At 40.7% G+C, this 27,029-nt stretch overlaps 2 protein-coding genes across 5 annotated transcripts; one reads left to right on the top strand and one right to left on the bottom strand.

Moving 5' to 3' along the window:
- Positions 1-376: 376 nt before the first annotated feature.
- On the top strand, positions 377-18,929 carry LUC7L3 (LUC7 like 3 pre-mRNA splicing factor). 4 transcript variants are annotated; one of them, XM_021555049.3, is made up of 12 exons: positions 378-593; positions 7,126-7,192; positions 8,202-8,241; positions 8,508-8,652; positions 9,635-9,709; positions 9,812-9,916; positions 10,381-10,542; positions 10,946-11,229; positions 11,773-11,933; positions 16,753-16,893; positions 16,999-17,104; positions 18,427-18,929. In XM_021555049.3, the coding sequence occupies exons 1-12, from the start codon at positions 495-497 to the stop codon at positions 18,437-18,439; spliced, it is 1,398 nt and encodes a 465-aa protein (XP_021410724.1). In that variant the 5' UTR covers positions 378-494; the 3' UTR covers positions 18,440-18,929. The 4 variants fall into 4 exon arrangements, with proteins under 4 accessions (XP_021410715.1, XP_021410724.1, XP_021410735.1 ...); XM_021555040.3 differs by having other exon boundaries at positions 377-593; positions 16,999-18,929; XM_021555060.3 differs by lacking the exon at positions 16,999-17,104 and having other exon boundaries at positions 379-593; positions 16,753-16,946.
- Positions 18,930-20,517: 1,588 nt separating this feature from the next.
- LOC110484446 (ankyrin repeat domain-containing protein 40) lies at positions 20,518-26,779 on the bottom strand. Its single transcript, XM_021555068.2, has 5 exons — positions 26,626-26,779; positions 25,966-26,114; positions 24,006-24,488; positions 23,335-23,510; positions 20,518-22,617 (listed from the first exon to the last, which is right to left on the bottom strand). Exons 1-5 carry the CDS (start codon positions 26,757-26,759, stop codon positions 22,474-22,476), a joined length of 1,086 nt encoding a protein of 361 aa, XP_021410743.1. The 5' UTR covers positions 26,760-26,779; the 3' UTR covers positions 20,518-22,473.
- Between the last annotated feature and the right edge of the window lie 250 nt (positions 26,780-27,029).

Here is a 27,029-nt window from a genome sequence, read left to right on the forward strand (position 1 = left end):
TTTAAAACACCATGACCATTTTATTTGCACGAATTATCACATACACATATAAAAAACCTATTTTTGACAACGCCACAGGGAAGCTGGACATTAGCTGTCACGACACCCTCTGTGTCGGGCGGGACACCCTCAGTGTGGTACCCGCTGCCCCTCAGGCGGGACCACACGGGGCTGTTCTGTGGGGGCTCCGCGGGACCACACGGGGCTGTGACGGGACCGTGGCGGTTCCCCGGAACCACACGGGGCTGTGACGGGACCGTGGCGGTTCCGCGTTCCGCTGTTTGTCCGCACCGCCCGCCGGTGCCTCACGGCCGCCCGGCCGGGCAGCGCGGCAGCGCCGTGAGGGAGCGGAGCGCGGCGGGCTCGGCCCGCGCGGGGCATTGTGGGAGGGCCAGCCGCCGCCGCCATTTTGTCTCGGTCAGGCGCGGCGCGGGCTGTCGGGGCGAGGCGGCCGAGCTGGTGTCTGGCGAGGGGGATTCGGCCCGCAGCTCACGATGATATCGGCCGCCCAGCTCCTCGACGAGCTCATGGGCCGGGACAGGAACCTGGCCCCGGATGAAAAGCGCAGCAACGTGCGGTGGGACCACGAGAGCGTGAGTGCAGCGCGGCCGCCTCTCTCCCTCCTCCGCCGATCTCGCACGCTGCGCGGAGCCGCGAGTTTGTCGGAGCGACATGGGCGGCTTCTCTTGGCCGGGGACAGCTGCGGGAAGGGGGGAAGAGGGACGGGGTGAGGTGCCGCCGGAGCGGGGGTTCCGCGGGGTTGTCGGGGTGCGGGCTGGGCGCTCCACGCCGGGCCTGTGTGGCGGCCTGGGCGGGCCGGGCCTGGCCGTGCGCGGGAACAGCGCCGAGGCTCCCCGAGGAGGAGGAGGAGGAGGAGGAGGAAGGTCCTGGCACAGCCGGGCTGTTGTTGGGACACCGGAGGGACAGCCCCGGTGTTTGAGTGCTGCGGGGGAAGGCTGTGCCCGCCGGCGCCGCCGTTAAGGGGGACGGGGGTTCCCAGAGAGCAGCTGGCCTCCCCTAGGGAAACACAAAAATAAGGAGTTCAACTCTTGTGAGTGGAAGCTGCTGACTTGCACGAAAGGGGATGAGACACATGTTCTGGTTTGGGAGATAAATGTATCTGGATCTCTTCGTGAGGATGGTGTTGGGGGAGGAAAAAGAAGGGCACGCGCGTACCGACTTTAATGCCTGGAGCTTGTGCTACAAGGAAAAACCATAAGACTTTAGAAAGTGAGTATTTGGTTAAAAGGACCTTTATTCTTTCCATATTTCCTCACTCAGAGAAATCTGCTTGGGAGGGAAGGATGGATACTATCCTAAACAAGACTGTTGTTTAGGAGTACTTGCCTACTATTGTTAATATGGTGTTCATTAATTTTCTGCAATAAGTAGCCCAAATAAGACATCGTTGTTGTTATTATTATTGAGGTTTCTCCAGTTGGTTGAACTTTGAATGATGAGTTAGTTCTGGCTATCATAGTTGAATTTTAAGTTATTTCAGGAAAACGCAGTGGTACCTACAGAGTTGCTGCTGCTGCTGCTTTGGGAGAGATGAACACTGATGAATTTTTAAATTTTAGTTTCTCCCGTTCATGATGCCTTTTTTTCGTTATGGCATATGTGTAAAGAAAGTGTTGCAGTTACAATACTTTATCACTTAAGTTGTAGGAATTTCTGTGATTTAAGCTGCACATTTAGCTGCTCTCCCCTTAGTATTTGCTTAGGATGTTGTTTATTTGGATGGAGAGAGAAATGCTTGGGTTTGGCTGTTCTAAATTGTATCTTAATCAAAGACAAGATTTCATTTTTTCCTGTGGGATTTGGGTCATTATAAAGGAGGATAATACTTGTTTGGATTTGTTTGGAGTGGTTAAATTTGCATGATGTCAGGACCAGTACCTGTCTTACCTTTGATTTTTCAACTGTGAGGAACCATGCTTCCCTTGAAAAATGCTGCTGTGTAGGTAAGCAGTGCATATCAGGAAGAGATTGTGAGTTCAGGAAGTTTTCATGACCTTGCTTATGTGTTTCTAGACTTAGTTTATTAAGAAGATAATTCAGTTGAGTGTTTGGTTAGATATTTTCCTTTGTGAATTTAAAACAAGGAGGAGTTAGATGAAATACATGGAATACAAGGTGAATGGCTTGAACCATGTTGGCCCAGGTAGAACAGATAAGGGGATTGGTTTGGTTTATTCATTAAGGTGAGAAAGACTTCTTTTCTTGGTTGGTTTTTGTTTTCCCCATCATTCACTTTTAGTAAGTTCAGATTACCTTCTTCATCTTCAAATGAACAAATTACCAAGTATTTTCAATCCTTTTTTTCACTTAGAGCTTTAGGCTGAGGAGTTTGACTGTAACCAAGGGACTCAGTCTCTGAGCTCTTCTGGTTTGCTGTTTTAGAAACAGGGCCTCGTCTCTCCTTCCCAGTCCTCTGACAGTTCAGAAAGTGAGAGCTGTCCTGTGTCTGAGAGCAGTGGGAAAGTTATGAGCCTTCAGTCCTGCAGGATCCACTGCTGTTTGCTGAGCTTCTGCTTTTATTTATGATTAAATACAACTTTTCTGCAAGGAATGTTTTCCTAGATTCCTACAGTCAACTGATGAGTTCATCAACCCCTGCAATTACTGCTGTTAAACACGTGTCTCACTTTGACTTCCTTTGTCACCTGAAGATAAATTTGCAATGCTGACATGTTTTTAAAGACAGGAAATGCAGATAAGATTCAAATGGTAATATAAATTCCTCTGCCTACTGTCCTGCTTTTCAGGTGAAATGTAATTTCTTTTGAGATTAGACACTGATCAACATGCAACCTGCTCAATGCTAGCATGTTGTATTGATCCCAAAGTGTAGAATTTTGTGTCACATTTCATCAAGTTTTGAACGTGGAAGATTATCACAAGAAGCTAATTTATATTTTGCTTATTCTTTGGGGATTACATCCATGTGGCTATCAGAAACTGGAAGGTGCAGTGAAATACAAGATGGAAAGTGTGGAAGCAGAGGGCGTGATATCTCAGTGTGGGATTTATTTGCAGTGCCAATGAAACATGTAGATCATATAATATAAAAGCTTTTGTAAAGCTTAAGTTCTTACTATAAAACTTTGACATGATTAAAGCCTTTAATCTTTAAAAATTGGAATTCCATTTGTGGTATATTTCAGTATGATGGCATATCCTTAGGTGATCAATCCTGGTTTTGGCAAAAAGACTTTGTTTTGGGAAGAAATTATTAGTATCATGTATTTTAGTCTTTCTGCTTACTATCATATCTGCAGACAAAGTATATTTCTTTGTTGATTCACACCTTCCTGCTTTAATATGCCACCTGCACAAAGCAAGTTCTTGCAGAAATAGCAATTGCATAAGAATTCTGAGTTTGTTCTGTAGTACAAGAGACAGCCCGTTCTCCAGTAAGGTTTGACATTTTAATACTCCTTCAAGGCTCTGAAAACTCGGGGTTTTCAGAAAGTGGAGAGGGATGAAGAGCTGTTAGACAAAGGACTGTGAGAAATCAGCTCTGATAATGTAGTTTCACAAAATGTTGGTTTGTATTCAGAGTATGATGGGATGAATTTAGCTATTTATGATGTATTGTGCTTTTACTTTTATAATGCCAGCGACCTAAATTGCTTTGTATCTAGGTAGAATTTAAGGACTTAATCCTCCAGGGGATGGAGGGAGAGGACTTAACTTTTCATTACTAATACTCTTCCTACAACAAATAACATTTATCTTTACAAGTGGGTTCACTCGGGAGAAGGGCTGATGTTTGGGTGGGTAGGCATTGCTCTTAAAATGTCTGCTGCATGTGAGTTTTAATGGATTCAAAGATCTCAACTATGAGGAGGAATTTACTAGTTTTGGTGCGCAAGACAGTCTGCTGGATTTTATTCTCAGCCATTTTACTAGGAATTGTCACTCTAAAGGAATTTGAATTTGTAATTGTTTATTACTGTTGAGGGATACTTCTCCATCAGTAAGTAATTTCTTGCAGAAGAGAATCATGTTAATGTAGAAGCATTAACAATATAGGGCTGTCAGTAGCTTCTTTATATGGGAGAGCTTTGAAGTTATTCCCAAACTCCAGTTGTGCTTGCAATTTTTGCTGTTAACTTAGTGGACTTGAATGTAAAGGATACTACTCTCCCACCTCCAAGAGATTTCAGGGGTTAGTGAATTTGTGATGAAGAAATGGAAAGTTCCAAACATCCATGTTTGTTGTAGTGTCATAGTGTCTTACCAAAATGTGAGCACTCGGGCTTTGAGACCCGAGCTGTGGCTTATCCTGCACCAGCAGTTTGACACTGATATTTGCCTGTTGCACCTTCACGCTAGCAGAGTTGGCAGAATAACTCTGCAGAAGGGAGTAAATGCTGGTTACCTGCACTGGGAGTTGTCTACCAAACTTCCTGATATGGAATGTGTTTTCATATTACTTGTGATTAATGCAGTGGCCTGATAAACCATGGATGTGTGATGCCAGTTTTAGCTCATCAGTCACCTCTGTTTCAGTCCTTTATTGTTCTGTGATGGTTAAACCATTCCTTGGCCCTTACTGTTCCCGCTCACCATTGATTATTTAGGACTGATTGAAAGTGCAGTTGAAGAGCAGCCTGGGAAAGGCAGATGTTGCACTCAGTGAAGCTGAGCTGGAATGATACCTGCAAGATTCTGCAGGATTCCAGCAAGTTGTATTTTGCTGTTGAAGCAAACTCAATTGAAAAGCATAATGAAATGGGTATGAGAGGGGAAGAAAATCGCTTCAGCCACGGTGGTCTGAACTCTGAAGTGAGTATCTCTCTGCAGGCTGCTTCCTAGGAGAAAATGTCAAGTAATTCACTGAGTGCCATCCTAGTGCTACAGTGGCAGCATCTAGAGCTGGTAGAAGAAAATCATGGCAGCTTTTTGCTCTGTGTGTGTGTGTTTTGTCATTTTGGGTTTGAGTATTATTGTTTGTTTGATATGGCTCATGTTTGGTTTGGGGTTTTAATATATAAATAATTAATACAGTGTATGGTATGTTTAAACCTCATATTTTAGTATTGGTTACTGCAACTTATAGCTGTAACCATTAGCTAATAAAAAGAGGATTTCCTACTAGTACTGTTTCATAATAATTGTAATTCTTTCTGGTTTTATTGAGGATGGGTTTTTTGTTTTGTTCATCATACTTCTAATGACTTTTCCTTTGCTCCTTTTGTTACTGCTAGTTTCTAAACTGTTACAGGCCAGTTTGCCTTGTTTTTTGGTTGATAGAGGATATTCTACAACACTTCTAACAGTATGGTGTGGTCAGACTGTCATTACTGTGCTTATGAAATTGTTTAATCGTTCTCTGAATTTTTTTGGGAAGTGTCTTTCCGCTGATCCTTATACCTGGATATGAGTATGAGAAAATGGAAGAAGAGAATGTATAGAGAAATTACATTTCTGTGGACCAATACAGAAATCCATCCCAGAAACTGGTCCTTTGAAGTAACTCTGTAGCAATATTGCAGCTTTCAGAGAAGAGCAGATTCTAAAATCTGATATTGTCTAATAACTTTCTCCTTCTGAGAAGAAAAAAAAGTCTTTTCACATGTTTTCTTAACTATTCTTGTTTAATTGCTTCAGATAGGTACCAGTGTCCAAACCTGGATCATGGGAGAAGTATTCAAATTGCATAATAAGAGATTTGTTTGTGTTTCTTTCCTGTGGTTTGTTAATAGAAAGCCTGATTGTTTTTCTGAGTAATCTGTAAAGCAGTTAGTAGAGTTTTAACTTCCCTAGGCTGATTTGCAGTCTGGCAGTTAGCTTGGAAAAATAAATCAGGCTGATCTAATTTGATTAATGGCTATCACAGGCTTTTTAGTGAGGTGGTGGTGTTGGGTCCTCTGTCCTTACCCCCGTTTCTTCAAATATTTCAGTCTCTATCGTGGGAGATAAGATACTGCAAGCAATTGTCCACTGGATATGCAAGAGGATTAGAACTAAGCTATAATGCATTCACAGTTACTAGATTGCCAAAAATTAGAAACTGGTGTATTGTAAAGGAGGTGCTGGAAGAACGTCCAGGCTAGTTTTGGATTTACACCTTAATTAATGGTAGTCACATCTGTGGGGAGGGTCTAATGAAAAGTTAATTATTTAAGATTATTTATGAAGTTAGGGATGAAAGTATTTCTGATTCTACCCTTATGGCTGTTCTGATGGATAGACAGGAGATATTTCTGTGTCATGCACCTCAGGATCTGACCAACTTGACTAGCTAAGCCCAGGCTCATGGATGAGGGTGAATAATCTTTTTAACAAAAGCAAGTTTTATCAATCATACGTTAAGTACTTATTGACTTAGAGTAACAGGTTTGTGGGTTTTTGAACTTTCTGATGGTAATTTTTGTTATCAGAAAAGGAACCTGACTCAATAATGTAAAACCAGACTGTGCAGAAACAAACCAAACCCTTTCTAGTTGGCAGGAAAGCAGATTAAAATGAATGCCTTTTTTGCCTGAAGAGCTATATAATGCCTTGTTGACTGTAATTCTTAAAGTAGGGAATTGTAAAAGCATTGGAGTGGGAAAGCTTCTGGATAATTGTCTTTTAATTGCCATCAAAGTCCTTGGGGTAGTACCTAATGTTTGAGTACAGGTGGCTCTGGTTCTCCAGGCCAGTAGCTCTGGGGAAGTGAAGGCTGAACACAGAGTTGTCCCAGACAAGCAGAGGAAGCATGGTCTGTGCTTCCATGGCAATTGTTCTCACCTCTTGTGGCTTTTCACAGTTCACAATTTCACTGAACTTACTAAATAATCCAGTCTGATCTCATTCCTTTCCTTTGGAAATAGTAAATATTTATATTTATAAATTGAAGATGCTTTCCTCTAATCTTAAATATTTAGTGGTAGAATTAAGAACTATTACTATTGCAAGGAAAAGTAAGTTTTTTGGTATTTTGTCATCAAAATGCATCTTATACCACTTACTGCTGCCAAGAAGTATAAAGGGTGTGTAAAATTTTTAGAAATGTTACTATGTTCAAAGGAAACTTTGACACTGAACTTTGTGTTTTAGTAAAAAATCAATTGCATAAAATTTTAAATTCAAGAGGCAAAAAATGATGCCTGTTTCTCTCTTCTCTGTCAGGTTTGCAAGTACTACCTTTGTGGCTTTTGCCCAGCTGAATTATTTACAAATACCCGTTCTGATTTAGGTAAGTTTATAAGTCATGTCATCTTCATTCACTAAAAAGTAATTACAGTTGAGCTTTTGTTTGCAAACTATGTTTTCATTGTTAATTGCTCTGTCAAAACACTTTGATTTTTTTTTTTTTCATTTCAAGGTTGCCAGTGATACAGTATGCTAAAAGTAATACTTATTCCAGATCATACTTTGTCTAAATGAAAAAGCTATTTAAAATTTTTTCTTACTGTGTAAGCTAAGTTACTGGGTGTGGGGTGCTTTTCTCCTGCTCGAGTGGCAGTTTCTAGTTTGGGTTCCGCTATCTGGGCAGGGGTTTAACCTGTTTTTGTGTGAGTATATATGATTGAGCTGCTTTACCTAAAGTAAAAGACTCACTCACTGTAATAGTTATTTCTGAAGACCAGCTCTAAATTACTGGTAGTTGATAGCTACATGTAGCATGTAGTTTAGAGGTGTTAACTTAGCAAAACCAGACTTTTTATCTTAGTTGTAGTTTTTAAATGTGTTGAAGAGTTTGAGAGTCTGGGGAAGGTGAGGAATTTTAACACAGCCACCTTCATGAACTTGGTGCATGTACCTCCTAATTTACTCTGAAGATCTGTTTTAAGTAGCCAGTGTGTTGCAGAGAACCCTGGAAATTAGAAAGTGCCTGATGAAATTTCCCTTAATATATAATTTTTAAATTTTTTTTTTTTATTTTTTTTTTCTTCTTTTTTTAAGCCCCAGGTGTTTAAGATGTTACACAGTTTGTTTGTATTTACTAATGTAAAACTTGATCTGGAAATTTTTTATCATGATTCTGTATGTAGAGTCTCTTTTTTATAATTACCTAATGATGTTGGCATTCTTTTTCTTCAGTGTTTTTCAAGCTCCAAGCAATGGAAGCAGACAGGCAGAAGCATAAAAGCTATTTTTATGAAATATAGCTCTGTTCTGTCATGATGCACAAACAAATGTTGGTGGAATATGAATACAGCATTTAGGAATGCAAACTTAAACTTTGTGTGTTGTCTTCTTAGGTCCTTGTGAAAAAATTCATGATGAAAATCTACGCAAACAGTAAGTTTGTTGTTTGATATGTTAATAAAGTAAATAGAATTTCTGGTATCTTTGCAATTTGTTAATAACAGCCCAAACATTACTAATGACTTGCTCTTTTTATTTGCAAAAGTTTATTTCAATTTTTATTTAAATAAAAATGTACTTATTTAAATATGTAATATTCTCTTACTATGAGCAAGAATTTATAACGCTGTGTGTCTTGTTACTTGGTTTTCATCTATTAGAGATTGATGTGAACTCTCATTTTTAACATCTCTTCTCAGGTATGAGAAGAGCTCTCGGTTTATGAAGGTGGGCTACGAGAGGGACTTCCTGCGCTATTTGCAGAGCTTGCTTGCAGAGGTGGAGCGCAGGATCCGGAGGGGCCATGCTCGTTTGGCTCTGTCACAGAACCAGCAGTCTTCTGGGGTGAGTCTGCAGGAGTCATTGAGGCAGCTTTTCCTGTAGACTGCATCTTCAGGGTCTTACCTATTCAGGTGAAACTTGTTATTATCCAAAAGATTCCTGATGAATAAGATTTTTCATCTGTTAGCCAGCAGATTGCATTAGTGGATGAGCCAAGTGACTCCAGAGCCACCGAGAGCTGTCTCTTGTTTCCTCAGAATAAGAATCTATTCTCTACCTATCAGGTGTTGTCTTTACCCTGACAACCTCAATTTACCTCCTCTCCACTAGTTGCACATTCCTCCCTCTCTGCACTAGCAAGCTGTATCTTTTCCCCTGATGGATTTGGAGCAGGGTCTGCAGCCTGTGCTCTCTGAGTTTTATGACTGCCAGGACAGCCTTGCTCTTTCTGCTGCCCCACCTTACTGTTCTGTACAAAGTCCATTTGCTTCAGAAGGAGCTGTGGATACTATCAAGTTGAGAGATCTGCACTTGTGGAGCAGAGGTTTGGAGGGTGGCAATAAGTCTATTTTGGCAGCCTGCAGAGAGGACACTGCTAACAAATACATCTTTGAAGTGAAATTATTTTTGCATTTTACACTCAGAGATTGAAATTTAAAGCCTACAGAACCTCTAAGTCATACTTGAATGTCTGCAAAGATATGTAATAGCTGCATGGGAGTGTCACAGTTTAAAGTTAGGACTTTGAATGCAGTTTTCTTACCTTTTATGGCTCAGGATCTTGGGCCATTTTTGTTGATTTGGGAGGAATTAGTGTGACTAGACTTAACAAGGGTGGAGTAAATTGTGTCGAGGAGTGTTTTATATTAGACTAGACTATTATTAGTAGCTTCTCATGGGAGAAGAGGCCAGGGGGAGGTTATTCCCAAAGTGTCTCTGGAATATGAAAAGGCATACATTAGTGTGTTTAAGCTATTTTAACAAAAGAAGAAAAAAAAATGACAGGAAAGAAAAAAGCCCCAACTCACTCGTGTGCTCTTTACAGGGAGCAGGACCTACCGGTAAAAACGAGGAGAAGATCCAGGTGTTAACTGACAAAATTGATGTACTGCTTCAACAGGTGAGGGGTTTTTAGCCCCATGAGAGAGAGCCAAACAAAAGCCCCTCTTGCTTTTGTTACTTGATCAAAAAATAAACTTTTAACGTTTTTATTGCCTTTTAGATTGAAGAACTAGGTTCAGAAGGAAAGGTGGAAGAAGCACAAGGAATGATGAAACTCGTTGAACAGTTAAAGGAAGAGAGAGAACTGCTGAGGTCTACAACTTCAGTAAGTAATGTATTCATAGTTCTGTGAGACGTATCAAAATTTGGTGCACAGTACATTCTAAATAAACATGTCCTTCCACTGAAGGCATGCAAGGTCTGTGCAGAACTCATTACATAGTAACAGGACATTTGGCTGTGTTAATCCAGTGTATTGATTAGGCATTCTACCTTGGGAGTGGACTTCCTGCACACAAATTATGAAATTACTCATCCAGCAGTCCTGGAGGACAGCTTGCACGTTCCTCTAGTTGAGGTCTCAGTTAAACTTTGCCCTGTGAATGGGCACAGGGTGGCCTCTTCTCTCCCTGTTTTCTGTGATGGAGTGCAGTGCACCAAAGGTACAGCGGGTAGATGTGATTTCAGCTTTCAGTACAGCCTGGGATTCGACAACAGTAACATAGAGTTATAGACCTCTTCACTGACTAAAACTTCTCTTTTGCTGTGTCAAATATTCTTATTTTTCAGACAATTGAGAGCTTTGCAGCCCAGGAAAAACAAATGGAAGTTTGTGAAGTTTGTGGAGCCTTTTTAATTGTAGGAGATGCCCAGTCCAGGGTAGATGACCACTTGATGGGAAAGCAGCACATGGGTTATGCCAAAATAAAAGCTACTGTAGAAGATTTAAAAGTAAGTATTTCCTGAAATGAAAAATGCTTGGAGGTTTCCTAATGTACATAAAAGGCTGTCCAGTGGATTTTCTCAAGAGGGTGAAACACTCCCAAGAAATGGAATGCTGCACTGTGCTTTCACTTAAGTAATTTTTTGTGACATAAGATACAAGCAAAGATGTTGATTCAGGTGGGAAATTTTATGGCCTTTTTAAGGAAATGTAGTGTGTCCTCTGTTCTTGTGAGCGTGACAAGCAAAAAAAAGCAAGACAAAGGATTTTCATTTCAGGAATTTTAGGAAGCACTGTCCTTTGTTTGGAAGATTAAACTATTCTGAACGTTTAGGCTTTTACATCCTCAGAATCTATAAGCTTAATTGTCTTGAGTAATCTTCATTTCTTCCTGTGAACTTGTTTTTTAAGGAAAAGTTACGAAAAAGAACAGAAGAGCCTGACCGTGATGAAAGGTTGAAGAAAGAGAAGCTAGAACGGGAAGAGAGGGAGAAAGAGAGGGAGAGGGAAAGAGAGGAGCGGGAAAGGAAGAGACGACGTGAAGAGGAAGAAAAGGAAAAAGAGAGGGCTCGTGACAGAGAGAGGCGTAAAAGGAGCCGCTCACGGAGCAGGCATTCGAGCAGGACATCTGACAGGAGGTGCAGCCGCTCACGAGACCACAAAAGGTCAAGAAGCAGAGAAAGAAGGCGAAGCAGGTACCTCTGTGTGTGTCTGTGTGTCTCCTAAGTATTTTCAGGTGAATTTCCAAAAGGTAAAAATCTTGTGGGGACTTGCCTGTCTGAGTCACATCACTGATTTGTTAGCTTCACTTAGGTCTTTCTTAAGTGAAGACACACCTTATTGGTTCTAAGGATAAGCAAGTTTTTGCTGAGTGTCACTGTCTTCTCTCCATTTTTGGAAGATGAAACCATAGTGGTGGAAGTGGCTTTATGAGGGAGCTTTCAGCAAACCAAGAATACTCCCAAAAACACAGTTTCTTGTTTCTTCCTTCAGCTGGTCTTTATTTCATGGTGGTAGATACTTTTAAACTACATAGATAACTGTTTCAGTAAATGAAGAGGGCGTATTTCTTATATACTGGGAAATATGAAATATTTGTATACAATATGTTAAGATTTGGTTTCTGTAGGTAATCACTGTATTTAAAGGTGACTGTTGTACTGTTTCATATTCTGAGTTAGAAAATAGCGGCTGAGTTTTACGTTTTTACGTTTTTGAAATTCTCTCTGAACGTTAAGGAGTCGTGACCGGAGGAGAAGCAGAAGCCATGATAGATCAGAAAGGAAACACAGGTCTCGTAGTAGAGACAGGAGACGGTCAAAAAGCCGGGACCGAAAATCCTACAAGCACAGAAGTAAAAGCAGAGAGCGAGAACAAGACAGGAAGTCAAAAGAAAAAGGTATGTTTGTATAAAGACTGAGTTCTTAGCAAGTTCTGAAACTGTTATTTTCTTAGAGTCTCAAAAGCTGTTAGCTTTTCAGTGAGTGCCTGAAAGCTCTTGGTATCAAATCAGACCTCATTCTGAAAGCTCTGTGTGTTGCTGTAAGCAATTTGAAACATTTTGTTCTTTCCAGTTACCGTCACTACACGTGTGTGCATGCTTACACCCCAGTGACCTTCTCTTACCTGTTGCACTTTGTCTGCAGATGAAGTGTGCAAGGAATTTTATTTATCTTAAGACCTGTTTACCTTTAGAAAAATGTAATCCTGTAATCATCATTTTCTAAGAGTGAGTGTCTTACATTCCTGCTCTTAGTGGATATTTGCAATTACCCTTTGCAGGTACATGTTTTGTGGGAGGTTAGTACCTTGCTTCTCACCACCACCTATTACTTCTCAACACTATAATGTTTCCTTTATTATCCTTTTAACAGTGCTATTAAGTTTTCTTCCTGATCTATAAATGCAGTCCAAGATAAATATTGCAGAATCTCTGTGATGCTCTAAATGACAATTTATGCCTTCTCCCCAGTCTCCTGCTCTTCCTCCCCACCTTTCTCCCTTTTTTTTGTTTGTTTGTTGTTTGAACAAAGTGAGTTTTGCTTTGTCAGTATTCAGATGAGTCTCAACAGAAGGCTGTGTTAGTCTTTGGAATGGTTTTGTAGCTGTACCTGCTGTGTACCACAGCATTCATGGTGATTCACTGTTTCACCAGAGGCTGAAGCTCAGAAACTTTATTTTAACTAAGATTTCAAAGAGCTACAGTGAGAACACTGTGGATTCACATTTTGTGGGAAGATACTAATTCACTGTTATTGCTAAATTTCCCCCTTTAAAAGTCTTTTGGAACTTCTGTAGGAACGTAATACTTCTGGCTCTGGTGGGGAGCTGACTAACGGCCAGTCCGAAACAGCCACCCCACTTCATGGGCTGATCATCAGTAATGGATGAAACAATTGTGTTTCTAAGGTACTTTTGAGGTTCTCTGGAATGAAAGGTGCTCTGTGCATGTGTCTGGGTTGCATAGGCCTGTCTGCTTGACCCTTCTCTGTATTTATCCAGTGGATTGGTTGCCAAAGTATTGGTAACGCTTCATGTATTTCTCTTCCCTGACTTCCTTGGGGTGTTTCAATTATTCTGGTTTATACTGTGGGGCACTCTCAGTATTGATTCTTCTCTCATTTTCCTTTGCCATGTAAGAGAGTGGGTTTGTTGCTTGCTCGTTGGCAGTGGAAATGATGTGCGGGCTTTAAAGTCAGATTCAGTGTTGTAGCCTATATTTGTCCATTGTTACTATTCCTACCTGATTTTTTGCCTGCTTTATAAACAGATTTCTGGTACTTGGTGAAGAATGTCCTGTGCTCCTGAATGTGTGTTATCTATGCATATAAATAACTTTTCTTATTTATTCAGATTTGGTCTGGTTTTGAGCTTTTCAGTTCTTTCCTTAATCTTCCCATAAATAGAGGAGCTAGTGAACTATCTTCAACGTCTCAAGTATTTTTAGTTTTAGCTTCACTGATTTCCTTGCTGGCTGTTTTATTTGCTGCTTGCTGCTTTCTTCCACCAGAAATGAGAACAGTGAGGTGATGCTATGAGCTGCAATGAAAGTCCCACCTGGGAAAATAAGTTACTTTTTTTGACTGTGCCATCCTAACATTTCTAAAAGCACAAATGAGCCTTAGAGCAGGACTGTAATCCTGAAGAAGTTTGTGGGTTTTTCCTTTTGTTAGGAAAATCTTTTAACAGAAAAAAATATAAAAGAGGAGGAAAGGAAGGATAAAACCAAACCCAGTAGTAGTTACTAAGGCAACACTGAATTTCTGTACTGAAGCTGTAAGCACCATTGCATCATCATACTTGCAATGTGGCGCTGTAGATAGGTAGTTAAGAGTAAAGCTTTGAGATTCATATATTTGAAGTGTGTGGCTTTTGCACAATAGTAACTTCAAAGTTAAGATTTAACTTAGTACATTGGGAATCTTTTCTTCAGAATCCACTTGTCTTTATAGCCACCACTGATCTGCAGTTGTAAAGTAAGTAGCAAAGGCTGTAACTACTCATGGTAGTGCCTTTCATCTGGAAGTCTCAGACCGCTTTATGAACATGAATATTAACACGGAAAAACCCAAAGGAACAGTTTACCAAGACTTGTGTACAATTGCACATTAAATTAGTCCCACACTTTGAAAATTCAGAAGTCCTGGTTTCTTGTTCACTGAGATACTGTAGAAGACAGCAACCAAGGTTATAAGAAAAATGCATGTGTAAAAACAGGGCACTTGCTTTGTGACACAGATTTCAGGGTCAGCGATACCTTTGCTAAAGAAAGGAGCCACCAGCCATAAACACCAATTGAGCATTAGCTTAATATAAAGCAGTAGAATGCACCTACTGTTGAAGTTAACAAACTTCAGAGCAGATGGAATAAATAGGGTGTTTTAATAAAACAAAAATTACTTCCCAGGTACCTTCATTTTATGAAGGGTTAATATGGAATGGGCCTCTAAACCACTTTGGGTTGGCTTTCTATCTTCCCTAATCTGGATTCTGATACTTACATAAAAATAATTATTATCATCTCTTAATGTTAGTGATTAAACCCCTCAGCAAATACTGCCAGAACCTCAGTAATACTGGATACTTCGTTTGATTTTCCAAACAGTAAACAGTCACTTTGTCATGATAAGAATTCTCAAAAAACACATCTCAGTTGCCCACAAAACTCAATCATAAAAATGTTCATGTGTTTAATCAGGAAGCAAAGTCAATATTATGTGATTATACCTATTAGATCACAGCTGAAATAATACACCCAATTCCAACAGAAAACTAATTTTATGTGCTTTCTCTCTTACTGATTAAAAATACAGTGGAGGAACTTAACTTCTTAGAGCTACTGTAGGGGTTGAAAAGTTATTGGGCTATTTGTTGAATACACTTTTTCAGTTCTGCTTGGCAAACTGGAGGTTTGGTATGGTATACCTATTTGAATACTAAAATTTTTAGAAGAGTTTGATCTTTCATACCACAATTTATTAGGTTTTTTTTTTTTAAACCTTAAACAAAATTATCCTTCCTGACCACATTCAAGACACAAACAAGACAAAACAGAACCCTGCACACTGCACATCCATAGGGCTATTAAGATCTACCATATCTACATAGGACAGAAGATAAGATTATTGGACTGACTACTAGTCCTCTGCGGGGAAACAAGACTACTATTCCTCAGTGGATCCACGTGTGCACCGGAGATACCTTTAAGACACAAAAAGAAGACTTTGTAACAAGGTTAGTTAGAGTGCAATCTACCTGCGGAGTTGCCAAATTGAGGGCAGACAGACCCAAACTGACTTAGTCCTTCAGTGAGCTGGGTGATGTTGCCGTGTGCTTCCTCCAAGCACCCTGCACTGGATGTGCTGCTGCAGGTGAATCTCACTACTGGTGGTTATCAGGCAGTTGCCCTCATTTCTGTGTGAGGGGTTTATCCTATCCTTTGGTAGTCTGATATAAAACAAAGAAGTTGGATTGATTGTTGCTGCTCTTTTAAAGCTTAATTTCTTGCTTTGTATCCTGGAATATAAAAGTGTGTTATGCCAGTCTAGGTCATAATGTTATTTAAAATAGCTTTTTCAGAGTGTTTGATCTGTGTGCTCCTGTGTCAGGGATATATCTATCTATTTATATTAATTATTTTGATTGCCCAGATAGCAGGGAATAATCAGAAAAAAGAGCATGAATGTTTTTCTGTATGATGACATCTGAGAGGTTGGTTTCTTGGATTTTTTTTTTCTCTCCAGAGTTTCTTTACTGAGCAAGAGTTGAATATTATGATGTGAAATAATACAGCAGGAATTGGTATTTTTATTAAATTTGCAAATACTGAATTTACAGATGAGGCACACAGCTCTAATACTGAATGGTTTTCTTCCCATGGAAATATTTTTACTTCTGGCTTCCTTCCTTCTTTGAAGATTGAGTTTTTAGTGTAGCAAATACTTCAGTGAGCTTCTCAATTCATGATCAAATTGAGGGGTTCCTTCCTCCACATCTTGCTGTTTCTTTGCCTTTGAAAAAAAATTGCTTTTTATATATCTTCCAAGCTGTCTCCCCAAGCCTTTTTAATGAGTTGTTTATAAATAACTGCTGTTTTTATAAAATTGAGAATTAACAATGCTGACAAATGTGCAGCTTCAAATTTGATTTTGGTTGTCACTGATCTCCATCTTCAAAGCTGTCAGTGCTTAATATTGTTTCCCAAAGTATTTGATAGTTTGAGATTGCTAGTTTTTAATTGGGAAATATCAATTTCTTTGATTATGCAATCAAGCGTTGTCCCACCACTCTTTCCTGATTCACTTTCAAGACCATAGTTAATGAGAATTATAAACCAAAGCAAGCCATACACAATCATAAATCAAAACCTGGGGACCAAAAGAATCCCATAATAAGTAAGGAAGCCATGCACCATAATTACACATCTGCCTAACCTCTTTACCCCCAGTTTGCTCATTTTGACAGAGAGCTGAGTAGCTGCCTCTGTTAGGAGGTCTGACCTTTCTCCTGTTCTCCCACCCTGTACTGTCTCCTTCTACCTTTATTTTGTCCCCTCTCCATTCCAGCATGGTAGTCTGAAGCCTATTTCTGTAATTTTTTGAGTATTACTGTTATTGCTATAGAAAGTAATTGTCCCATGTTGTATGCAGTATATATCTCACGTATGCAATGTTTGTTTTTACTTTGAAATCCATGGTCAATGTCTTCTTTCATGGCAGAAAAGAGGGGATCTGATGATAAAAAAAGTAGTATGAAGTCCAGTAGTCGAGAAAAACAGAGTGAAGACACAAATACAGACTCGAAGGAGAGTGAGACTAAGAATGAGGTCAATGGGACCAATGAAGACAATAAATCTGAAGGTGACACTCAGTCCAATTAAAACTGATCTGATATGACCTCAGATCAGACAGAGGTAAGTGCATTATTTCAAACTTTGATTAGGGCTTTTTGTTACTGTTTAACAGTGCAGCGTAAGTATGCACAGATGAAGATGGAAGTAAGTCAAGTAAGAAGACAAACTAAAGCACCTTCTGAAGGAAATGACAGTGTAGTCCTGCAAAACGTTTTGAGGTACATTGTTTTGTCTCAGCTATTTCGTAGCAGACTCATGCCCCCATTAGTGTGCCTCTTTGGGACATATTTGTAATATCGTCACCGTAGAAAAGTTAATTATCCTTTTTTATTTTTAGGGATTTTGTTATCGTTTTTTTAAAAAATTGAACTGGTTTTGTATTTAAGTCCATATTGTGTTGGTACATCAGCAGAAACTTTTGCTTAAATACTTAATATTTGAGGCACATGTTGGACTACTTTGTTTTCATATAAACTGCTAGTATTTCTTTGTCAAGGATGTTTCTAGTTTTTTTGCTTTATTGCCTTGCATTCTAATGCAGTTTGTTCTGTAACTCGAGAGCCAGTAGCATTGGATTGATGGAAGTGTAGGGTTTATGAATTATTGCAGCTGACTACCATACCTCACACAGCGTTGGTGTTGTGAGCGGCCCATGAAAAGCCAAATTAAAAATCAAGGATTCAGTCAAACTAAGCAGGTACTCATGCCAGGTACTCCTTTCTCTACCCACATCCATGTTTGAATGCTGTTGCCTGTAATCTTTAAGCTTACTGTTGTGTTTTTGATTTTGAAGCTAGTGAAAAGGACTTTTTGTGTATTGTGTGAATACTGTAAATCTGATGTTAACAGAATGGAATTTTCTTTCAACTGTGTGTAGGGATGCAGTGCTGCCCAGAATTAGATATCTTTAAAGAGTTTAAAATGCAATAAACACTACATAATATTCGCCTTGTTACTTTCAATGCAATTCAAGTCTTTAAGAGGTATGTGCTTAATATTTCCTACTGTGTAGGAGACTTTGCAGTCAGCCATAGCACAGAAGAGTGGAATGGCTGGTAACAGGCTTGTAAGGCAGATGTAAATGCAGAGACAGATGCCACCAAGTGATGGCAGTGTTGATGGCAGGAGTGTATGCTGGAAACTATTTGTGGGAAATGAAGCAGCTAAGCAATAGGCAATTATGTATGGAAAGGATAACTTGAAGTTTTTTCCCCACTCTTGACATAGCTTTCTTACAGAAGGTCTTTAGTTGTATTCCTGAAATAAGGAACTAACAGTGGAGGTGACAGCTGATAAATGAGCTTCTTGCAATATAATTTGTTACTGTAGTTGCATTATGTACGCTAGGAACTCTTCAACATTTAATGTTGGTATTAAACCATTAATGCTACATCATTGCTTCTAATGCCAGTCATGTTCAATGGTGATGTTTTTGTAGAGTTAAGATGACAGCTAACAACTGGGCGAGTGTATAGGAATGGTAAACAAAATGCTCTTAATGCTGTCTAATCGTCTGTTCTCCCAAAATTTTGCATTATAGGACTACTGTGTGAAGAGTCTGCGAAGACAGTGGAAGACAGCTTAAACTGAAGATCTGCTTTTAAATGAGGTGAAAGAAAGCTGTAGTGGCATAGAAAAATATAAAGTTGAGTTAGATTTTTTTTTTTTATTAAATTTAATTCAGGACTGGTGTTTCCTCCCAGAGTTCAAAAAGATGTGTTGATAATAGCACATATGCTACTGAGAATATAAGTCCTGTATCTTTCTTTTTCTTTAAGACTTTTTAAGATAAGAAACCAACATAACCTGAACACATGGCTTGCTCAGTGTTTAATTGCAAGTTTTCATTCTTGGACTTTAAAACACAAGAATAAATGTTTAGTATTTGTGTGAATTGAACTAAAATGAATTCCATTTTTACAACTAAGCAATTCCTAGCTTCTTGATATACGAGAAATGGAAATAAAGTATCTTTGAATTTCTGTTACAAATTTGTCTCTGTCATTGAACATTTCATATTAAATAAGCTTCTTTCCTAATAAATTTCTCATGTCTTCAAGCTTAGCTCATTAATTTGGATAGTTGTTCTGTGCTGTTTGTGGGTTTGGGGTTTTTTGGTGCCATTAGGATTTAATTTTAGGCTTACTTTTGCAGCAGTTAGATGCTGTTAGGTTCAGAGTCTCCCCAGAAAGTGCCTTTTGCTGCAGTTGGTTAAGAAATTACAGAAATCTTGTAATTAGAATGGCAGTATTAACTGCTTATAAAACAGTTCAACTTCCACAGCATGTTTAGAGAGATGCCAGTGCTGAGGCTGGTGTTCAGACTGCTTCATATTTGCATTGTATTGGTTTGGGGTATTGATTAACAACCTTGTGCAGTTGGTCGGAACAGACACACAGGCAGGGAGATGTGCCCAACGCTTCCCTGTGAAGCTGTAGTGCTTCTTGTTGGAAAAGAACTGCAGCGTGTCCTAGTCAGTGCTGTGGCTGTCAGACAGTGAATTTACATTCTTTAAAAAGAGCATTGTCTTTCCCATTAGTATTCAGGCCTTGACTGTATATGTAACCAAAGTCAGACATGACAGAACAGCATTGTAACTTGTGCTGATTTATTTGGCCTGTGTGTGGAAGTGCACTTGGGAGGAACTTGCATCTTGGTGCCTCTGGTCAGTAGTGCTGGGTTTTTATACCACATGCAAACAGCCATGTTTCTTTTTTGACTTTTATTGTTCTAAACCAGACACAGGGGCACAGGGGATGGAGACAGGGTGTGGTGGTGTTTTTGGGAAAAAATAAAGTGGGAGCTGTTGAAATTTTAACTAAATTCTAATTGGAGACATTAGATGAACAGCTTCCTCCTTTTGAAACTTTTGAGACAGGACTCAGCCTTTTCCTGGATGTGTTACTTCTTTCAGTGGTGAAAATGTTTGTCTTCTACCATCCACTGCAATTACTTGTTACAGGATTTGCATTTCCCCTTACTCTGCAAAAGTAAGAATAATAAAATGAGGAACCTTGTAGATTAGCCTGGGATTCAGATTCTCACATGTCTCATAGTGGAGTTTTTAATGCTTTGAAGATGAAGGAACATTCTTTTTTGCAGAGCATAGGAAAAACAGTGCCTTTCTGGCCTTCAGATTTGACTGTACAAACATCTCCACAGAGGTTAATCTTTGTGAGAAGTATCTTCAGAGCTTAAGCCCAGGATAAATACCATCCCAGATTTTCTAGGAATGCTATGCAGAAGGCAAGTAGCTGATTTCAGTAAGCACCTCTTACATGTTTTCTCCATACTGGTTTTGACAGCCTGACAGTCTTTATTAGGTGTTAAAGATGTACTGGCCTATGATTTTTCAAAGTTGCATTAAAATTTTAAATGTCCTGTCCATTCTAGAGTGATCCTCTTCACATCCTTCTACTCTCTACCCTGAAAAAGGAAGAGATCAAAGTAACTTGAAATGACTGATCCTTTATTATAAAATTAAGAGTAGCAATGTCATTTCAGTACAAGTGTGTAGTGCAAACAAAAGGTGTCCTTGGGAGACCAGTAAGTTTTGTAAACTTAATCTCAGTTGACATTCCAACAGTTCCTTGTTCAAAGAAAAAGCCCAACACAAAACAGCTAACATAACTAGTGTGCCTTAGAGTTTATTAAACTGCATAAAACATACAAAAATACTTCTTTGAATGCATAGATACACTGTTATTACAGTCAGATTACAATAGAGTTTAAGTCTTATCACATTAACTGTTATTCTCGGTGGAAACTAGAGAAATAAAGCTTTTTAAACCAGCTGCCCTTTAGTAGAATGCTCAGTAATTAGTGGAGACAGTCCTTACACTGACTTCCTAAATAAAGGAACTGGAAACAAATTAGATACTCTTAGTAATTTTGAGCCATTTAACCACTACTGTTTTTCAGACAGTTACTGCACATAGTCTGAGCTAGCCTCCAAGCTGTGCTGGAGAGATAAGTAACACAATTGTTAAAGTAGAACTTTTTTCCTGTCTTACAAGAAAAACAAAGCAGGAACTTTAGTTAAGAAGTTTTACTTCATACTGTGCCACAGTCTTGAGCTTCCCAGGAGTTGAATCTGGCATTAAAGTAACTCAGCTCCTGACTGAAGAAAAGCCAGGATTGAGAATGGGAAGTTAGCAGGGTTGAGGTGATGGGTGTGGAACACGGAGGAAAGGATGATAATTATTTTGACTGAAGTAAGGAAGAATTTTAAGCCTAAGTAACTTGGTGAAATTCTGAGCCCAGAGTGAAGTATCTCCTCTGCTGACAGAATGGGTTTCTGTCTTTTCTTGGTGTGCAGCAGCTTGAGGGAATCTTCAGGGTAAAGCAGCACACAGGGAGGTGGCAGCCATACTGCTTCTACCAGAACATGATGCTGTCCTATTTATAGTTTGACTGTCAACATTGCAGTCCAGATCAACAACAAACAGTGTCCATCAGCTGTGCAGAAACTGCCTAGTGCACCTTCATAAAGCAGAGATTAAAGGAAAACCAGTAATTTGGGGTGGGGGGAAGGAGGGGGGAACAGAGGGGAGAAAAAGCAAATCCCTTGCCCCTCCACCTGCCTCAGGACCCATTTAAGGGTTTTGCTGCAAAGGTCAGCATTGTATTTTTTGGTAAAAAAGAAAACAGGTCTCCAAAAGTGTAACTTTCCAGGCTGCCATGTTAATCAGGAAAAGCTTCAGGCTGTTTATACTTCAGTAATGCTGTGACTTAAATATTTTAACCCACAGGTGAATTTTTTCATTACTGACTTGCTTAAATGCAAGTTAAACAGTCTGCAGCTTAACTAGAGTTGTTTTTTTCATTCCCCATGAAGAAGAGGGGAAAAAAAAAAAGTTGAAAGCACCTGGAGGCATTCAGCCCTTTCAGTACTCACCTGGCTGTTACAAGGCTATGTAACAGTGACAGTAGACTGTGCAGGATGTAAAGGTACAAGTTAGTTACTTACTCGTGCTGTTTTGCCCATCTAGTGGCTCGTATAAGCAGTCTGTGTTCCTTCCAGCTGTGATCTCTCACGAGGACACTGCTGTGCTTCTCATACAGCAGAAACAACCATTCCCCTTGGAACTGGTGTATGAGAAAGGGCCACAGGGACCCCTGGGCACATACTCTGGACCTTTTCCCTGAACAGTAAGTTATCTCTAGACAACCCATCTTGGTGAGTGTTTGTGAGGGGCAAGAGATTAAGGACTTGCACAATCACACTTTTAGAGAACAACTATCCATGTGTGTGTCTTCCATGAGTCTTACTTGGTCAGAGTGGGTGTACTTAACAAAGTTTTTGTATCAATAATTGCCTCTTTTGTCCCCCCCACTGCCAGATACAACCAATAAACTTTCTTGATACACACTGGAACTGTGATTTTACTGGACAAATGAGGTATCCCTTGCCTGAATACAGTATCAAGTAAAAAGAATAAAAGCAAACAGGATATTAAATATAAAATATTAGTTAAAATAGTAACCCTAATAATAACTTAAGGTTTTACACATGCTTAAGTCGCTGCCTTCCAAAGGGCAGCAGATGTCACTGTCAGTGTTGGCATTGCAGGTGCAGCTCCCAGGGTCAGTAGGTCAGCTTGGATGCTCTGCTCTTGTGGCATGGCTGCTCCATCAGTGCAGCTGCAGTGTTCCAGAAGGGAGAGTTGTCACTTCTCATAAGGACCAACTCCAGCTCTTGGAAGTCCTGGAGTCTGGCAACATCCTTGTCCTTGTAAGGAACAGACAGAACAACATTACTACTCCTAAACATAGCTGATTGTTATTATTTAAAAAATAATTATAGGAAGTAAAAACCAAAATTCCAAGGATATCATCCCCAATAATAGCAATAAAGAATGAAAAAAATAAATCCTACCAGCATATACACATTAACAGTGTAGCAGATTTGCTTATTTGGTTTTTCTCCTCAAACTTCTTCTTTAATCTCAGTACTATTTGGCTATATCTGTGCATGTCACTTAACCAAGAATTGTGACCACTTTCATTTACAGACCTCTGAAATACACATTTTTTGGAACAGAAGCACAGTTTCATTTGTTACCAGCATATCTTTAAGTTGTTCATATGCCAATTTATGGAGGTTTTTCCCCTTAACTGTTCATTTTTTTAGGCAAGCAGACAGTGAAGTAGTACTTGGCAATTACGTTAAAAGCACCCTAAATGCACTGTTTCTAATACATTTTTTAAAAGTCAAGCTGTAATAGTTCCATATGCTTTAGGAGCTAAAATACTCTGCCTATTTTGACAAGATTATTTTTAAACAAGTTACAATGAAATTTTAAGAAAGGTCCAGCATCCCTTTGAATCTGTCAGTTTAAGTCAGTTTTTATTTAACAAAGGTGACATTATGCCAGTCTTTACAAAAGTACCTCCTCTGATGTCTGCAAAGTGAAAAATCAAGTTAATCTCTTGTTTCTGTTCTTACCTTTCTTAGAAGTGTATTGGGTAGTTTTCTGATCTTCTCTACTTGCTCTGGATTAACACCCAGTTCACAGCAGCTCACTCTGAGCAGATCTTGATAGGTCAGTTCTTGTCTGTCCAGTTCAATCTCAATGAAGTCATTGTCTCTCAGGTTCTGGACTCTGACCTTGAGTACAAGTTCTGACAGAGAAACAATTAAAAGGTTAGTAATAGAAAAGACAACAAACTTAAATCTAACATTTACAGTATTTACTATTATCTTCTGAATTCTGTTTTTTTAATACAGTCCCCATGATCTGAGAAATACTGTGCAGTTAAGCTTCCAGCAAAAATACACAGGAGAACCATGTTAAAGCTGTTGAAACTGATCCATCCAGTCACAAAGTTGAGCTGTTACCAAACTACTGGAGCTGCATTTGATGCAAATGTAGTGCAGAGTTTAAATGTTCATGTTACATGGACTGATCTTTCCATTGTTTTGCAAAGTATTACCATGGTTAAAATACAGTATAACAGACATTTATGTAACTGAGCAGAAGAAAATTCAAGGCACTTTTGGCCACAGAATTCAACACCTCTGCCTCTATTGCACTAGACTCTGAAGTGAAATGATTATTCAACTTCATTGTTCACCCAGTAACTGTAACAGAACTAGGAGACACGGCACCTGTTTACCTTGCATGTTATACGGGAATGTTCCAGTGAAGAAGAAGGGCTGGAAGGCGGGTGCAGGGCTGCTGGGGGAGGTGTCAGGCTGCAGAGGCAAGGCCTGGCCGGATGCTCCTGGGGAGCAGAGCCCCAGGCTGGTGGCTGTGGCCAGGGGACAGCCAGGGCCGTGGGGCAGCCCTGGGCTGGCACACGCTGAGGCTGCAGCCACGGTGGGCGTTGGGGGTGGCTTGGCTGCTGCACCCGCTGCTGGGAAGGTCTCGCCACTGCTGCATGACGTGGGTATGCAGATGCTTTCAGCCTGAGTTGCTGATGGACAAGGGCTAGTTTCACTCTGGGAAGCAGAAGAGATGGGAGCACTTTCATTCTGGGATTCTGCCAAGCTGCCTGGATTGCTTTCTTCCGTGTAAATGTTAGGGAATGGGTTGGCCAAGTAGTTTGCAACAATGGATAAATTTAAATCCTTCACTTCTTGACATTCAGTTTGTTCCTCTATTGATGAAGTTCAAAAATGAAGGGTAGGGGATGGAGAGAGAAAAAAATCCATCATGTTACTGAATAGATCTTTCTAATTTTGAATATAGTTACTTTTCCTATTGTGTCTTGAAACTACATCACATTCCAAGATCATCAAAGAATGACACTAATGTTCCAGAAGCATGTAATGCTTGGAGACCAGTAGCTGTAAAGTGAAAGGAAAACCTATAAATACCTTCAGTATATTCTGTTTTTAAAAAACAAAGTGAGGGGCAAAAATAGCCTTTGAAAGACACATCAGTTCTAGCAGTATTCCCCCAGGCCTTTCAAATTTATTGGATGACCAGTAGTCCTTTATTGAATCTAATTTTAAAACGCTCTTAATAGCACTTCTGTAAATAGTTTATTATGACCTAGGCCAGCAAATTTAACCCAGTATTTCTTCAAGGAAGTGACTACTTGCTGTAATCAAACTCAACTCCTGCATAAAAGCACTGCAGTTAAGTGACATTCCTGCCTAAGGATTACAGAATATAAATAGTGATGTCAAAGCAGTTCAGAAAGATCTGCTCAATGATGCCACACTCCCAGAATAAAAACTAGGAGAGAAGGTAAGTGATATGTGTTTATTCCCCAGGAAACACATGAAAGCTTAACAGAAAAATAAGATGACTATGAACAGAGTTCATCTACATGTGCTTGACAGTTTAGATGTTAAAAACAGGTGAGTCGTTTGCCACAAACTAAACCCACACCTCACCCAAAAGAAACCTAAAGCATCGTGTAAGAACATGCCATTCCCTCAGGCTTAACTGTTGGAACCTGAGTCATGATTTAGCTGCAACCTTGTGAAGGATAACCCTGCCCTGCTGATGTAAGGGCAGATCAGTGTAGAGAGCAATTTAAGTGCAACTGCAGAAGACATCACATTTCCAAAGGTAAAAGCACCTTAGAATTTTAATCTGGAGCATGATACACAGATGCTGTTCAGGAATGTCACACATCTAACTGGGTTTGCTGTGCATATGAAAAGTGTAAGATGGCAGAATTACAGGGCAAAAATTAGCCATACCAGCAAGTCGCACTATAACAAGGTGCTCAGAAGGCATAACTTCCTGAGTGATAAACTGTTTTGAGGGGATTTTTAGTATTGATCATGGTCAGACCACGGCAAATTGTACAATTGTAAAAGCCCCCATTTGCAGCTTGCATGCCAGCTCTTAATGATAGCTAACAGGAGTGTAGCAGCACACTTCCCAAAGCTTCCCACACTTTTTCTACTTCGTGACACAGCTCAGACCACAAGGCCTTCCTACCTGAAATCCCCACATCTATTTGGCCAACATTAATTCTGGTTATAAATCAGAGCTATCTAATGAGATACAATGGCCCTAGCCAAGGTTTTGCCTGTTACTGTTTCAGATAAAATAACTAAAAACATTTTAGTATTTAGACCAAGAATTCTAGATGACTTTTAGAATGGGAAAGGTACCTCCCAAAATCTTGCGGATGTCTGGTTTCGACGTTAGCTGTGCCGCCAGCTCTCCGTTAGCAGTGAGGATCTGCTTGTCTGCGCCAGCCTCCAGCAGGCAGGACACCACCTGGGCATGGTTCCGCTTGCAGGCCCAGTGCAGGCACGTCCTGCAGGAAGGAAGCACAAGGAAGGATTCATCAGCAACCCTGTCCTACCTCATCCGAGTTATGCACAGAGCGATAACTGGGAATAAAGTTTCCTTCATTGCCGCACTTTCTAAAGTTCTGAATCTGTAAGTTATGCAGGGCAGGGCCCTCCTTTGCCTTGCAGAGCGCCTCCCACTACTGTGCCACACTGCACGGGGACCTTGTGCAAACACGCAGTGACAGGTGAAAGGAGGGCGACCTGCTTTTATCGTAATCCTCTTCAGCAGTAAATCTCCGATCCTCCCGAGATGACCTTTTCTGTATTTGCAAATGGGAAAAGTACGAAACACAAAAGTACGCAACTCCTAGAGCAGCCCCCCCACTCCGCGTCTGCTGGTGACTGGGGGTAGCCCCGAGCCCGAGAAGCCCGACCCGCGGCACCGAGCAGCGCAGCGGGGAAGAGCCGGGCCCCGCAGCGGCGCGGGCCCGCCCCGTGCCCGCAGCGCCGGGACCCCGCAGCGCCGCCCCTCACCAGCCATTGATCTCGTTGCGGGAGTCGATGTCCGCCCCCGCGCCCAGCAGCCGCCGCACCTCCGCCACGTCCCCCAGCGCCGCCGCCTCTCGCAGCCGCTCCTCCAGCTCCCGCGCCTCCGCCGCCCCGCTCATGGCCGGCGGCGGCCCCTCCCCGCCGCTCCGGGCCGTCGGGAGGGGCCGCGCGGCCTCAGCGCGGCGGAGCCGGGCGCCTCCCGCCCCGGGGCCGCCGGCCTCGCGGCCGCCGCCATCTTGGCCTGGCTGTGGAGCTCGGTGTCCCGTCCGGGCTCCTCAGCGCGGTCCGGCGAAGGCCACAGAGATGGTGAGGGGTCTGGAGCATCTCTCTCATGCACAGACGTTGTGCGAGCTGGGCCTCTTTGGTGTGGAGAAGACTGAGAGGGGATC

Source organism: Lonchura striata, chromosome 19 (genome assembly GCF_046129695.1).
Source record: "Lonchura striata isolate bLonStr1 chromosome 19, bLonStr1.mat, whole genome shotgun sequence".
NCBI lineage: Eukaryota > Metazoa > Chordata > Aves > Passeriformes > Estrildidae > Lonchura > Lonchura striata.